Here is a 12,376-nt window from a genome sequence, read left to right on the forward strand (position 1 = left end):
GGAAGCAAAAGTGGATGGAACCTGGGAGGCAGTGACCAGGAGATGGTCGAGTTCAGGATCCTGACACAAAGAAGAAAGGAGAGCAGCAGAATACGGATCCTGGACTTCAGAAAAGCAGACTTTGACTCCCTCAGGGAACTGATGGGCAGGATCCCCTGGGAGAATAACATGAGGGGGAAAGGAGTCCAGGAGAGCTGGCTGTATTTTAAAGAATCCTTATTGAGGTTACAGGGACAAACCATCCCGATGTGTAGAAAGAATAGTAAATATGGCAGGTGACCAGCTTGGCTTAACAGTGAAATCCTTGCTGATCTTAAACACAAAAAAGAAGCTTACAAGAAGTGGAAGGTTGGACAAATGACCAGGGAGGAGTATAAAAATATTGCTCGGGCATGCAGCAATGAAATCAGGAAGGCCAAATCACACCTGCAGTTTCTGGAGTTGCAGCTAGCAAGAGATGTTAAGAGTAACAAGAAAGGTTTCTTCAGGTATGTTAGCAACAAGAAGAAAGTCAAGGAAAGTGTGGGCCCCTTACTGAATGAGGGAGGCAACCTAGTGACAGAAGATGTGGAAAAAGCTAATGTATTCAATGCTTTTTTTGCCTCTGTCTTCACAAACAAGGTCAGGTCCCAGACTACTGCACTGGACAGCACAGCATGGGGAGGAGGTGACCAGCTCTCTGTGGAGACAGAAGTGGTTCGGGACTATTTAGAAAAGCTGGATGAGCACAAGTCCATGGGGCCGGATGCGCTGCATCCGAGAGTGCTAAAGGAGTTGGTGGATGTGATTGCAGAGCCATTGGCCGTTATCTTTGAAAACTCATGGCGATCGGGGAGGTCCCGGACGACTGGAAAAAGGCTAATGTAGTCCCTATCTTTAAAAAAGGGAAGAAGGAGGATCCGGGGAACTACAGGCCAGTCAGCCTCACCTCAGTCCCTGGAAAAATCATGGAGCAGGTCCTCAAGGAATCAATTCTGAAGCACTTAGAGGAGAGGAAAGTGATCAGGAACAGTCAGCATGGATTCACCAAGGGCAAGTCATGCCTGACTAATCTAATTGCCTTCTATGACAAGATAACTGGCTCTGTGGATGAGGGGAAAGGGGTGGACGTGTTGTTCCTTGACTTTAGAAAAGCTTTTGACATGATCTCCCATAGTATACTTGCCAGCAAGATAAAGAAGTATGGGCTGGATGAATGGACTATAAGGTGGATAAAAAGCTGGCTAGATTGTCAGGCTCAACGGGTAGTGATCAATGGCTCTATGTCTAGTTGGCAGCCGGTATCAAGTGGAGTGCCCCAAGGGTTGGTCCTCGGGCCACTTTTGTTCAATATCTTCATTAATGATCTGGAAGATGGCGTGGATTGCACTCTCAGCAAGTTTGCAAATGACACTAAACTGGGAGGAGAGGTAGATACGCTGGAGGGTAGGGATAGGATACAGAGGGCCCTAGACAAATTAGAGGATTGGGCCAAAAGAAATCTGATGAGGTTCAACAAGGACAAGTGCAGAGTCCTGCACTTAGGATGGAAGAATCCCATGCACTGCTACAGACTAGGGACCGAATGGCTAGGCAGCAGTTCTGCAGAAAAGGACCTAGGGGTTACAGTGGATGAGAAGCTGGGTATGAGTCAGCAGTGTGCCCTTGTTGCCAAGAAGGCCAATGGCATTTTGGGATGTATAAGTAGGGGCATTGCCAGCAGATCAAGGGACGTGATCGTTCCCCTCTCTTTGACATTGGTGAGGCCTCATCACTGTGTCCAGTTTTGGGCCCCACACTACAAGAAGGATGTGGAAAAATTGGAAAACGTCCAGCGGAGAACAACAAAAATGATTAGGGGACTGGAACTCATGACTTATGAGGAGAGGCTGAGGGAACTGGGATTGTTTAGTCTGCGGAAGAGAAGAATGAGGGGGGATTTGATAGCGGCTTTCAACTACCTGAAAGGGGGTTCCAAAGAGGATGGCTCTAGACTGTTCTCAGTGGTAGCAGATGACAGAACGAGGAGTAATGGTCTCAAGTTGCAGTGGGGGAGGTTTAGGTTGGATATTAGGAAAACCTTTTTCATTAGGAGGGTGGTGAAACACTGGAATGCGTTACCTAGGGAGGTGGTGGATTCTCCTTCCTTAGAAGTTTTTAAGGTCAGGCTTGACAAAGCCCTGGCTGGGATGATTTAGTTGGGGATTGGTCCTGCTTTGAGCAGAGGGTTGGACTAGATGACCTCCTGAGGTCCTTTCCAACCCTGATATTCTATGATTCTATGACTTCAGGGATTTGAAATTGTTAATGTTTCCACCTCTGCTCTGCAACCACAAGAACTAAACCTTCCTCTTTAAAAAACAAAGAAAGGTGAGATTCACATATTATTTATAGATACGAAGGTGTGAAGGGGTCCTTGTGATCATCTCTGATCTCCTGTATAACACAGGTCATGAGAGTGCCCTGAATTCACTCCTCATTGAACTAGAGGAAATTTAGGAAAATTTAGGAAAATATTTGGTCTTGATTTAAAAGTTGGCAGGGATGGTGAATCCACCAGGACCCTTGGTAAGTTGTCCCAGTGGTTAATTACCCTTGGTGCTAAAAATTTACACCTGATCGTGTGATTTCAGGAGCTGGCATTTTCCGAGGAAAAAGTACCCGCACTCCCCCTCCTTTGCTGAACTATTGAAGAGATGATCAGACACAGGGATAACGTACCTGGCTGGGCCTCTCTCAGTCAGCAATGTCAAACTGTCTGTGACAAGCTTTCGGGGACATCTCACAGGGCTGGGTTTCAAAGCAACATTTTGACTTAAAATAGAAACATTTTGTCAAAATTGACATTAGCTCATTGAAAATAGCAGCTTTGACTAAATCACAGTTCCCAAAAGGAAACTGTTTGATGTGCAGGTTTCTGATCAGACCCGCTTACTGTGGGGTTTCCTGGGCAACGGAGAATCAGGCTTAGTCAGGGCCGTGACAGTCTATACCCCTGGGTTCACCCCTTTTACATGACTATGATAAATTTCATACAAAGTATGCCTGGCGAGGTACCATTTGAAAACTCATAATTTGCTGATCATTATGTTCCTAGTTATATATGTGTGGCTACATTGTATGCAAAGTTATAAGATTCCTCTGTATGTTGTTACTAAGGGCATAGCTACACTTGCAGATGTACAGCGATGTGAGTTAAACCCGCCTTCGGAGAGCGCAGCAGGGAAAGTGCTGCAGTGTGTTCACACTGACAGCTGACAGCGCACTGGCATGGCCACATTTGCGACACTTGCAGCGGCATTGGGAGCTGTGCATTATGGGCAGCTATCCCACAGGGCACCTCTTCCCATTCTGGTGCTGTGGCTTGTGAGAAGGGGGCGGGGAGTGCGGGGTATTCTGGGTCCTGTCCCAACACCCCATGATGCATCGGTTCGCATCCCAGCATTCACTTTGCTTCCGTCCACATTTGGGGCCATATTTCAACGTTTTTTGTACTGCGCACTCTATCTTCCCTTTCAGTCTGCAGGAATGGAGCCCGAACTGCTGAGGAGTCTGCTGATGAGTCTCGCCAGCACGTCACGTTTGGCAATCGACTTATTTCTTATGATCCAAAGTGACAGTGAGGGCTCCAACGATGATATCGACTCGAGTAATGCATACGACACGAGATTGCTTGTGGCATTCACAGACATGCTCACCACCGTGGAACGCCGCTTTTGGGCTCGGGAAACAAGCACTGAGTGGTGGGATCACATCATCATGCAAGTCTGGGGTGACGAGCAGTGGCTGCAGAACTTTCGGATGAGAAAAGCCATTTTCATGGGACTGTGTGAGGAGCTCGCCCCCACCCTGCGGCGCAAGGACACAAGATTGAGAGATGCCCTGATGGTGGAGAAGCGGGTGGCTATTGCAATCTGGAAGCTGGCAACTCCAGACAGCTACCGATTAGTCGCTAACCAGTTTGGAGTGGGGAAAGTCGACCGTTGGAATCATGTTGATGCAAGTTTGCAGGGCCATTAATCGCATCCTGCTCAGAAGAACTGTGACTCTGGGTAACGTGCATGACATTGTGGCTGGCTTTGCACAAATGTGTTTCCCTAACTGCAGAGGGGCGATAGATGGCACACATATTCCAATTCTGGCACCAGCCCACCTAGCCTCCTAGTATGTTAATCGGAAGGGGTATTTCTCGATGTTTCTCCAGTCGCTTGTGCATCACCGTGGGCGTTTCATTGATATTAACGCAGGCTGGCCCGGAAAGGTTCATGATGCACACATCTTTCAGAACACTGGCCTGTTCAGGAAGCTGCAAGCCGGGACTTTTTTCCCAGACCAGAAGATCACTGTAGGGGAAGTCGAAATGCCCATTGTGATCCTTGGAGACCCCACTTATCCTTTAATGCAGTGGCTCATGAAACCCTACATAGGGAGCCTTGACAGCAGCAAGCAGCGGTTCAACAACAGGCTGAGCCAGTGCAGAATGACAGTGGAATGTGCTTTTGGCCATTTAAAGGGCCGCTGGCGCTCTCTGTATGGGAAGCTGGACCTGGCCGATAACAGCATCCCCGCGGTTATATCCGCGTGCTGTACCCTCCATAACATTTGTGAAGGGAAGGGTGAACGATTCACCCAGGCATGGAACTCAGAGGTTCAACACCTGGAGGCTGAATGTGAACAGCCAGAGAGCAGGGCTATTAGAGGGGCCCAGCGTGGGGCAGCAAGGATTAGGGATGCCTTGAGGGAGCAATCTGAGGCTGAAAGCCACCAGTAATGTCTGATGCCCTGCACGGGAGTGAAGTGCAGTGGTTCCAATGTTAGTAGGAATCTGTGTTTGCTACGTATGATACACTGACTTGCAGTCCCTCTTTCTTTCCTGGGCTAAGGTATCTTTTACTTTATGCAATAATAAAGAATGTTTTCAAAGCAAAAAAATCCATTTAATGAAAAGAAAATGCATTTAGTGAAAAGAATCACAACTGCTTGGGAAACACAAAGGGCAAAAGGGTGGGGTGGGGAATGGTACAACCACAGATTTGCGTATGTCCTGTCTGGAGTGCCGTGCAATGAGTGCTGCACTTCAGGATGGCCGCACTGCATGGTGATGGGGGTTGAGTGCAGTGGGTAAGGGTCGTAGTTTTCAGGGCTGGGTGGTGAAGCTACAGGTGTTGGAAGCAGCTGGTGGCAATAAGAACCCAGATGTTGGGGAAAGTGGGTTGGAGGTGACATGGGGGCACAAGGGAAAGATTTTTGGGACAAGGCCTGCAGGGTGGGGCGGGCGCGGCAGCACTCCGCCTGCATTGCTACGAGCACCTGTATCGAGTCCACTTGGTGCTCCATGATGCTTAGCAGCTGCTCCGTGTTTTGGTGCTGGTGATCCACATTCTGCTGGCGAAGCCTCCTTTCACTCTCCCCCACTCCTGCGCTTTTTGATTTTCATTACTTGAATGCTGCATTACTTCATGAAAGATGTCTTCCTTGCTCCTACATGGCCTCTTCCTGACTCTTTGGAGTCTTTCGGCTGGTGATAACACGGACGGCTGAGATTTCAAGGTTGCACCTCTAAAGGCAAAATGCAACCCTTAACAGAGGCAGCATTGTTCACACCAGATAGAGCAATGATTCCCCCGTACTTAAGGGCAAGCACAGTCTACACAATAGCTCCAAGAGCCCGCACCAAATAACTTCCTTCCCAAAATAAAAGCCGCTTACCGGGAACCTCCTCTGGTGTTTGTCCTTCCCCAAGCACTGCCTGCCGCGACTGGCTACCTTCCTCCTGGCTCCCCCTTTGCTGCTGCTGCTCCTCCTGCCTTGTTGCACTGGGCTCTGAAGTGTCCATGGGTGGTCCCTGGAGTGGAGGTGGGGTCACCCCCAAGTATCGCGTCCAGCTCTTTGTAGAAATGGCAGGTCCCAGGGGCAGCACTGGAGTGGCGGTTTGCCTCGCAGGCTTTGTGGTAGGCATTCCGCAGCTCCTTCACTTTAGCCCTGCACTGCAGTGTGTCCCGGTGATGGCCCCTTTCCATCATGTCCCTTGATATCTGCCCGAAGGTATCGTAATTCCTATGGCTGGAGCGCAGCTGGGACTGGACAGCTTCCTCCCCACAAACACTGATGAGGTCCAGAACCTCGCCATTGCTCCATTCTGGGGCTCGCCTGACACGTGGAGGCACGGTCACCTGGAAACATTCGCTGCGAGCACTCCACGCCTGGCTGAGCAAACAGGAAGGGATTTTCAAAATTCCTAGAGAATTTAAAGGGCGGGTCTGATGGTTGGTCACCTGAGGGCAGGGCAGTAGAGTTCAAACTGATGCCCAGAGTGGCTAGCACAGGCATTGTGGGACACTTCTGGAGGCCGATCAGAGCGCAATAACAGACCAGGGTGTCCACACTGGCACTGCGGCGCTCCAGCGGGGGCGCAGCAAACATTATTCCACTCGCTGAGGTGGAGAAACAGCAGCGTTGTAGCCGCGGAGTCTGAGCGCTCTTCGTGCCTTGCCAGTGTGGATGGGTAGTGAGTTAGTGCGCCCGGGGCTCCTTTATTGCGCTGTAACTCGCAAGTGTAGCCAAGGCCTAAGACATGTTCCAAGTCTGGGGAACAACAGCCACAAACCAGTTCCTCAGAGACAAAAGGAAAGCCCACACCTCAGTCAGGTGCCAACAAAATCAAGTGGACCCTGACCTGGTTAAGTGGCCATTCTTAGGCCACCACCCACTAGAGGATGACACCCAGCTGGCGCAGTGCACAGCTGGAGCCATGCACACCTGCAGCCAGGCCTGTCTAGACATGAGCTCAGGTAAGCAAGGTAATTCAATGTAAAAAACTTTCTGAGTGACAACAGTGGATTTTGAACCACTTGTTAGAATTTAACATTTTCCACAATCCCATGGGATAAAATAAACACTTTACAGCCCAGAGATCATTCTCTAAACAATTCTATAGGCTTCATGAGTAATTTCTATGTTGTCCCATTGATGTCAGCCCTATTACATTGTAGAGAACTTTCTCATAAGGGACAGCATTGCTCATTCTTGTGGTTTTATGATGAGTTTCATGCTATTTGGTGTAGTTCTTAAAGCCCCAGCTTCTCAAGTCATATGATTCTAAGAAAATATCATCTTTGATCTCCAAAAAAGAAGTTTATAGGCCTCGTGTTTGCAGAGAAAATCTGGAAAACATGATCCCTAAAAGGTTATATAGATAGTCGTCCTTTTAAAAAAAAATCAGTATTTTAAACCAATTCCATTGTTTTTGGGGGGTATGGCTCCTGCTTGGGGTTAATGATGTTTAGAGCTCAGTGAGATTTTCAGGCAGTTTTGCTTGGGTAACAGTCCCAAATCAGGTTATTGTCAGCCCCTTTGGCCTGACCCGTTAGACAGGCCAGTCCTTGCTTACAGACAGCCCCCCAACCTGAAGCAAATACTCACCAGCAACCACACACCACACAACAGAACCACTAACCCAGGAACCTATCCTTGCAACAAAGCCCATTGCCAACTGTGTCCACATATTAATTCAGGGGACACCATCTTAGGGCCTAATCACATCAGCCACACTATCAGAGGCTCGTTCACCTGCACATCTACCAATGTGATATATGCCATCATGTGCCAGCAATGCCCCTCTGCCATGTACATTGGCCAAACTGGACAGTCTCTACATAAAAGAATCAATGGACACAAATCAGACGTCAAGAATTATAACATTTAAAAACCAGTCAGAGAACACTTCAATCTCTTTGGTCACTCGATTACAGACCTAAAAGTGTCAATTCTTCAACAAAAAAACTTCAAAAACAGACTCCAACGAGAGACTACTGAATTGGAATTAATTTGCAAACTGGATACAATTAACTTAGGCTTGAATAAAGACTGGGAGTGGATGTGTCATTACACAAATTAAAACTATTTCCCCATGTTTATTCCCCCCGCCCCCACTCTTCCTCACATGTTCTTGTCAACTGCTGGAATGGCCCACCTTGATTATCACTACAAAAGGTTTCCACCCCTCCCCCCCTCCTGCTGGTAATAGTTCACCTTAAGTGATCACTCTTGTTACAGTGTGTATGGTAACACCCATTTTTTCATGTTCTGTGTGTATATAAATCTCCCCACTGTATTTTCCACTACATGCATCCGATGAAGTGAGCTGTAGCTCACGAAAGTTTATGCTCAAATAAATTGGTTAGTCTCTAAGGTGCCACAAGTCCTCCTTTTCTTTTTGCGGATACAGACTAACACGGCTGCTACTCTGAAACTGGACAATATTTGAAGCTTTGCCTAGCTGCCATGAGGAGAGGGCAGGATGATATAAGTCAGCTCCCTTCTTTTGTTCAGTCCTGTTTAATTACTAAGAATGTCCACACGTCCTGTTTCCCTGAACACAGGAGGAACAAACAGCAGCTGACAGTTGCTTTGCTCCTGCCTTTCCTGCGCTCCTATGCCTGAAGGAGCTCTGTCTCTCTTGGCTTTCTCTCAGGCTCATGCTCACTATGACTTCTCTGGCTGTCTTCTGCTTTCTGTCTCTCATGCGTACAGCTGCAGCCAATCAAACCCCGCAGCTGTTGTGTTTGCAATCAGTCACTGGGAAACCCCCTCTTATTCTCCCTGATTTAGCGCTTCTCAGGCCTTGCTGTGCAGCCCAAGGCCTGCGGCAGTGGCTTCTATTGTTTCCAGCAATCACTACATAAAGCAGCATTTAATTGCTCCTTCCACTGAGGCTGAAAGAAGACTGCTTTGCAAATCCATTGATTTCAACCAGGCCTGTGATTGTCCACAGGTAGGCTTGGCAAAATTCAATTTGTATTTGTTTCGTGTTTCAGCAGATAATAACTATGTTTATTTTAAGCATTTTTTCTCCATTTTTATTGATTTACATTTTCACAGTTGCAGGAAATTGTGGGGATGACAGACAATGGGGGGCTGCCTGACAATAGTTATTTCATGAGAGTAGATGTTTAGATTCACAAAGTCAACACTTTATAATGGTTAAAGCACAAATGGTCAACATCACATGTCAAAATATACAAAGTACATATCCTGAAATCAAACAGAGCCATTCTCAAGCAGCATTTTCCTTACTTTGCCTAGCTGTAAATTTCGATGATTTTCAATGGACGTATTTTTCCATCAGTTTGTGTGTGAGCAGCTAAATTGATGTTTACCGACATTTGCCAATAAAAATTGAATCCTTCCAAGCCTAACAATATGTCAGAGACCTGCTTGAAGGCAGCCAATGCCACTTTCCAGTTTAACATTAATAATATAGCGCCTAGATACTACGGTGATGGGCAGCAGTCTAAAACCCTAAGAAAGACTATGTGGAGAACTCTGTTTCAAACAGAGGCGTGAGGTCCATGGGCACTGTGCTTCTCTCTTGGTGTGTGTCTTCATTACTGCTGGAACAAGCGCATCTGTCACCTAATCCACGGGATGAATTTAGCAAGCCGTCTGTATCTCGCAGGTGGAGAACCATTCACTCGTCCATAGGAGACAATGCCCTGGGGTACCCTGTTACACACCAGGGGCCCCCCGGAATCCCCCTTCAAACACAGGAGAGAAAGGAGGAGTGTTAGAGGATAAATCAGTCACCAAAATACTTGCAGTCATGTGATAGGAAAGAAAACGCTGAGACTGACCAGAAGGAGGAATGGGACACGGGGCCTGTCCCCTCTAGGGGGCGCTATCTCTGATCCAACCCCAGGGCAGGGCACTGGCTGGCTCAGGGGTGGGGAATGAGACACGAGGCCTTGCCCCTCTAGGAGGCCTTGGCTCCCATCTGGCACCAGGGCGGGGACTGGCGGGCTCACAAGGGTGGGATGGATATTTACCATGTAAGCCGATCCCCTCTGGAAGGGGGTCCCTGCACACAGCATGCTGGCGTGCTTGTAGCCAGGATAATACATGATGCACGTGTCCTTATCCAGCACCTGCTCTTGCACCTCATGTAGGGTACTAGGGGGCACAATGGCATTCGGGCTAGTGAGCCCCTATCCGGCTACCAGGCACTTCTCCTCCGCCTTTGGGGTGGAATGAGCTGAGGGCAAGTTGAGCGGCTTCACCTCCTCCGTCACCTCCACCTTCTTCTCCAGCTACGACGGGGGGAGAAAAAGGGTTTGGGATCAGCCTGGCTGCTTGGCTGGGGGTCAGTGTGAAAACCTCCCTTAAGGACCCACTCCGGGACACCAGGAAGGAGTTAGTCAGGGGAGCAGCTGCCCCTCCAGCTCAGGCAGGGAAGGCTGTGGGGGGCCCGAGAGGGTGCAGGAGGAGCTAGGACTGGAGAGGGAACAGCAGCGTGGAGGAGATGCAACAGGAGATGGTAGAAGCAGGCCAGGGGATAGCAGGGACTGGAAGTGACTCCGCGGGGGACTGAACCGGAAAGGTCAGCTGGTAGGAAGCACCAGACCTGGACTAGTGGCAGGTAGAGGGCGCTGGACTGGACCAACATCCAGCCCGTACGATCCGGTTGAGCTAAAGTGAGGCTAATGGGAAGAGACGTCCCACCTCAGCGTAAGGACTCCAAGGGATGGAGAATCCATCACATCTCTAGCTCAGTTGTTCCAATGGTTATTTCCCTCCCGATACAAACCCAAACCGGATTTCTAGCCCAAATTTGTCTGGCATCAGCTCCTGGTCAGTCGGTCTAGTCCAGCCTAGGACAGAGAGGCTGAAGAGCCCCCTACCCTCAGAAAGCCTTCCCCATGGAGAGTCCTACAGCCTGTGGTCGAGTCCTTTTCTCCCCTACAGTAACCTCAGGAGATCGATCTCCTTGGAGCTCTCCCTCTTAGGCCGCGTCTCCAGATCTCAGACTGTTCCTGGAGCTTGTTCCAATTTGCCAACGTGCTGTGTGAGGTGTGGACACCAGAGCTGGCCACAGGCTCCAGTCATGGTCTCCCCATGGCCATATCCTGAGGGGACCACACCTCCCTGGTCCTACTCGCTATTTCTCGGTTTACACACCCAAGGACGGCATCTGCCTGCTTAGCTCCAGCCTTGTGCTGGGCTGATTTCCACTATGACCCCGAAGTCCCTTCCAGAGTCGCTGCTGTCCAGGATACAGCCCCTGTCCTGTCAGTGTGGGCGACATTCAGCGTCCCTAGAGGGCACCCTTGCATTGCAGCTGTCTGCGTCAAAGCCCAGGGTGGGACTCCCGGTACCTGCAGAAGCAGGAGGTCGTTGGTGAAGGGGTCCCTGGTGAATTCTGGGTGGGGGATGATGCGTCGCACACGCAGGCGCTGCTGGGTTTCCTCCGGCTCGTGAACATTGTGGGCTCCGAGGATGACTGTGATGTTGCTATTAAATGGGGAATAAAGTGCCACTAAGGAGGAAGGAGACTGACCCGGCTGGGAGCTGTGGGGACACTTCGGTCCATTTCCCTGTCCCGGTCTTTCCCAGCTTGGCAGCTCAGAGCTGTGGGCCCCCCTAGGGTGAGGGGCCTACACTACCATCCTGGATGCCTGGGTCAGTCCCTGTCCCAGCCTCTCCCCACAGGAGCTGGGAGTTGTGGGGCCCCCTAGGGGTGAGGGCACTTTATTGCTGTCCTGGATGCTTGGCTCCCATTCCGTGTCCCAGTCTTTCCCCACTGGTGCTGGGAGCCGTGGGGCCCCCAAGGGGTGAGGTCCCTGCCCTGCCACCCTGTGTCCCAGTCCCTATCCTGATCTCTCCTCCCTGAAATCTGGGAACTGAGAGCTCTAGGGCCTCCTGGGGCACCACCCCACAGGGCTGGGTCTCATTCCCTGTCCCCGCTTACCCTGCAATACAGCTGCAGTGAGCAGCCATTAGGACAAAGTCTTTCTTCACCAACAGCCCTCTGCACATCTGTGTGTTCACCTGGCCCATTCTCACGTCCAGGTAGGCCATGTAGGGTCTGGAGTGTGGCCAGGATATGTTCCCTCCAATGATCCGCCCTGCAAGAGCAACCCCCACCCCAGCAAGAGTTAGTGGAGAGGGGGGTTTGCATTGCCATGACCAGGCTGGTGTCTGAGTCATCGCTGCCCTCTGCTGGACACAATCAGACCTGCTGAGCCCTGTGTCATACACCCTTTATTGCATGCCAGCGAGGGAGATGAAGCCAGGGGTTGGGGGAGTGTGACATACCCTGTGTGCAATCCAGACCAATGAGTAGCTGTGTCACCCCTACCCTCTAAATGGGTGCCTTTTGCAATACCTTGCTGCTCACAGCCTCCAGTCTGGGCTGCTCACAAACAGCCTCCAGGTTTAAGTCACTCCCAGCTGTGTCTGTGTAGATGCTGCCAGCCAGCCAGCCAGACCTTGTCTCTTTCCAGCCATGGGTATGCTGCAGGGTGACCCCAACGCAGCCCCAGTCTGAGATTTCCCCCCAGAAATGTCCTCTACAGCCCAGCCCTCTCCTGGACAGTACCAATTATATAAAGTCAGTCATTTT

General features: G+C 50.0%; 1 protein-coding gene across 1 annotated transcript; it reads right to left on the minus strand.

Moving 5' to 3' along the window:
• Positions 1-9,839: 9,839 nt before the first annotated feature.
• LOC102937901 (granzyme H) lies at positions 9,840-11,751 on the minus strand. Its single transcript, XM_027829726.3, has 3 exons — positions 11,723-11,751; positions 11,130-11,265; positions 9,840-10,064 (listed from the first exon to the last, which is right to left on the minus strand). The coding sequence occupies exons 1-3, from the start codon at positions 11,749-11,751 to the stop codon at positions 9,963-9,965; spliced, it is 267 nt and encodes an 88-aa protein (XP_027685527.2). The 3' UTR covers positions 9,840-9,962.
• Between the last annotated feature and the right edge of the window lie 625 nt (positions 11,752-12,376).

This window comes from Chelonia mydas, chromosome 13, assembly GCF_015237465.2.
Source record: "Chelonia mydas isolate rCheMyd1 chromosome 13, rCheMyd1.pri.v2, whole genome shotgun sequence".
In the NCBI taxonomy this organism is placed as follows: domain Eukaryota; kingdom Metazoa; phylum Chordata; order Testudines; family Cheloniidae; genus Chelonia; species Chelonia mydas.

Excerpts from the sequence above, each read along its gene's own strand:
- LOC102937901 (XM_027829726.3), bottom strand. The coding sequence starts at position 11,751 with ATGGCTGCTCACTGCAGCTGTATTGCAGG. Across the intron at positions 11,266-11,722 it reads CACTGCAGCTGTATTGCAGG|CAACATCACAGTCATCCTCG; the intron begins GTAAGCGGGGAC and ends CCCATTTAATAG. Across the intron at positions 10,065-11,129 it reads ACGACCTCCTGCTTCTGCAG|CTGGAGAAGAAGGTGGAGGT; the intron begins GTACCGGGAGTC and ends CCCCCGTCGTAG.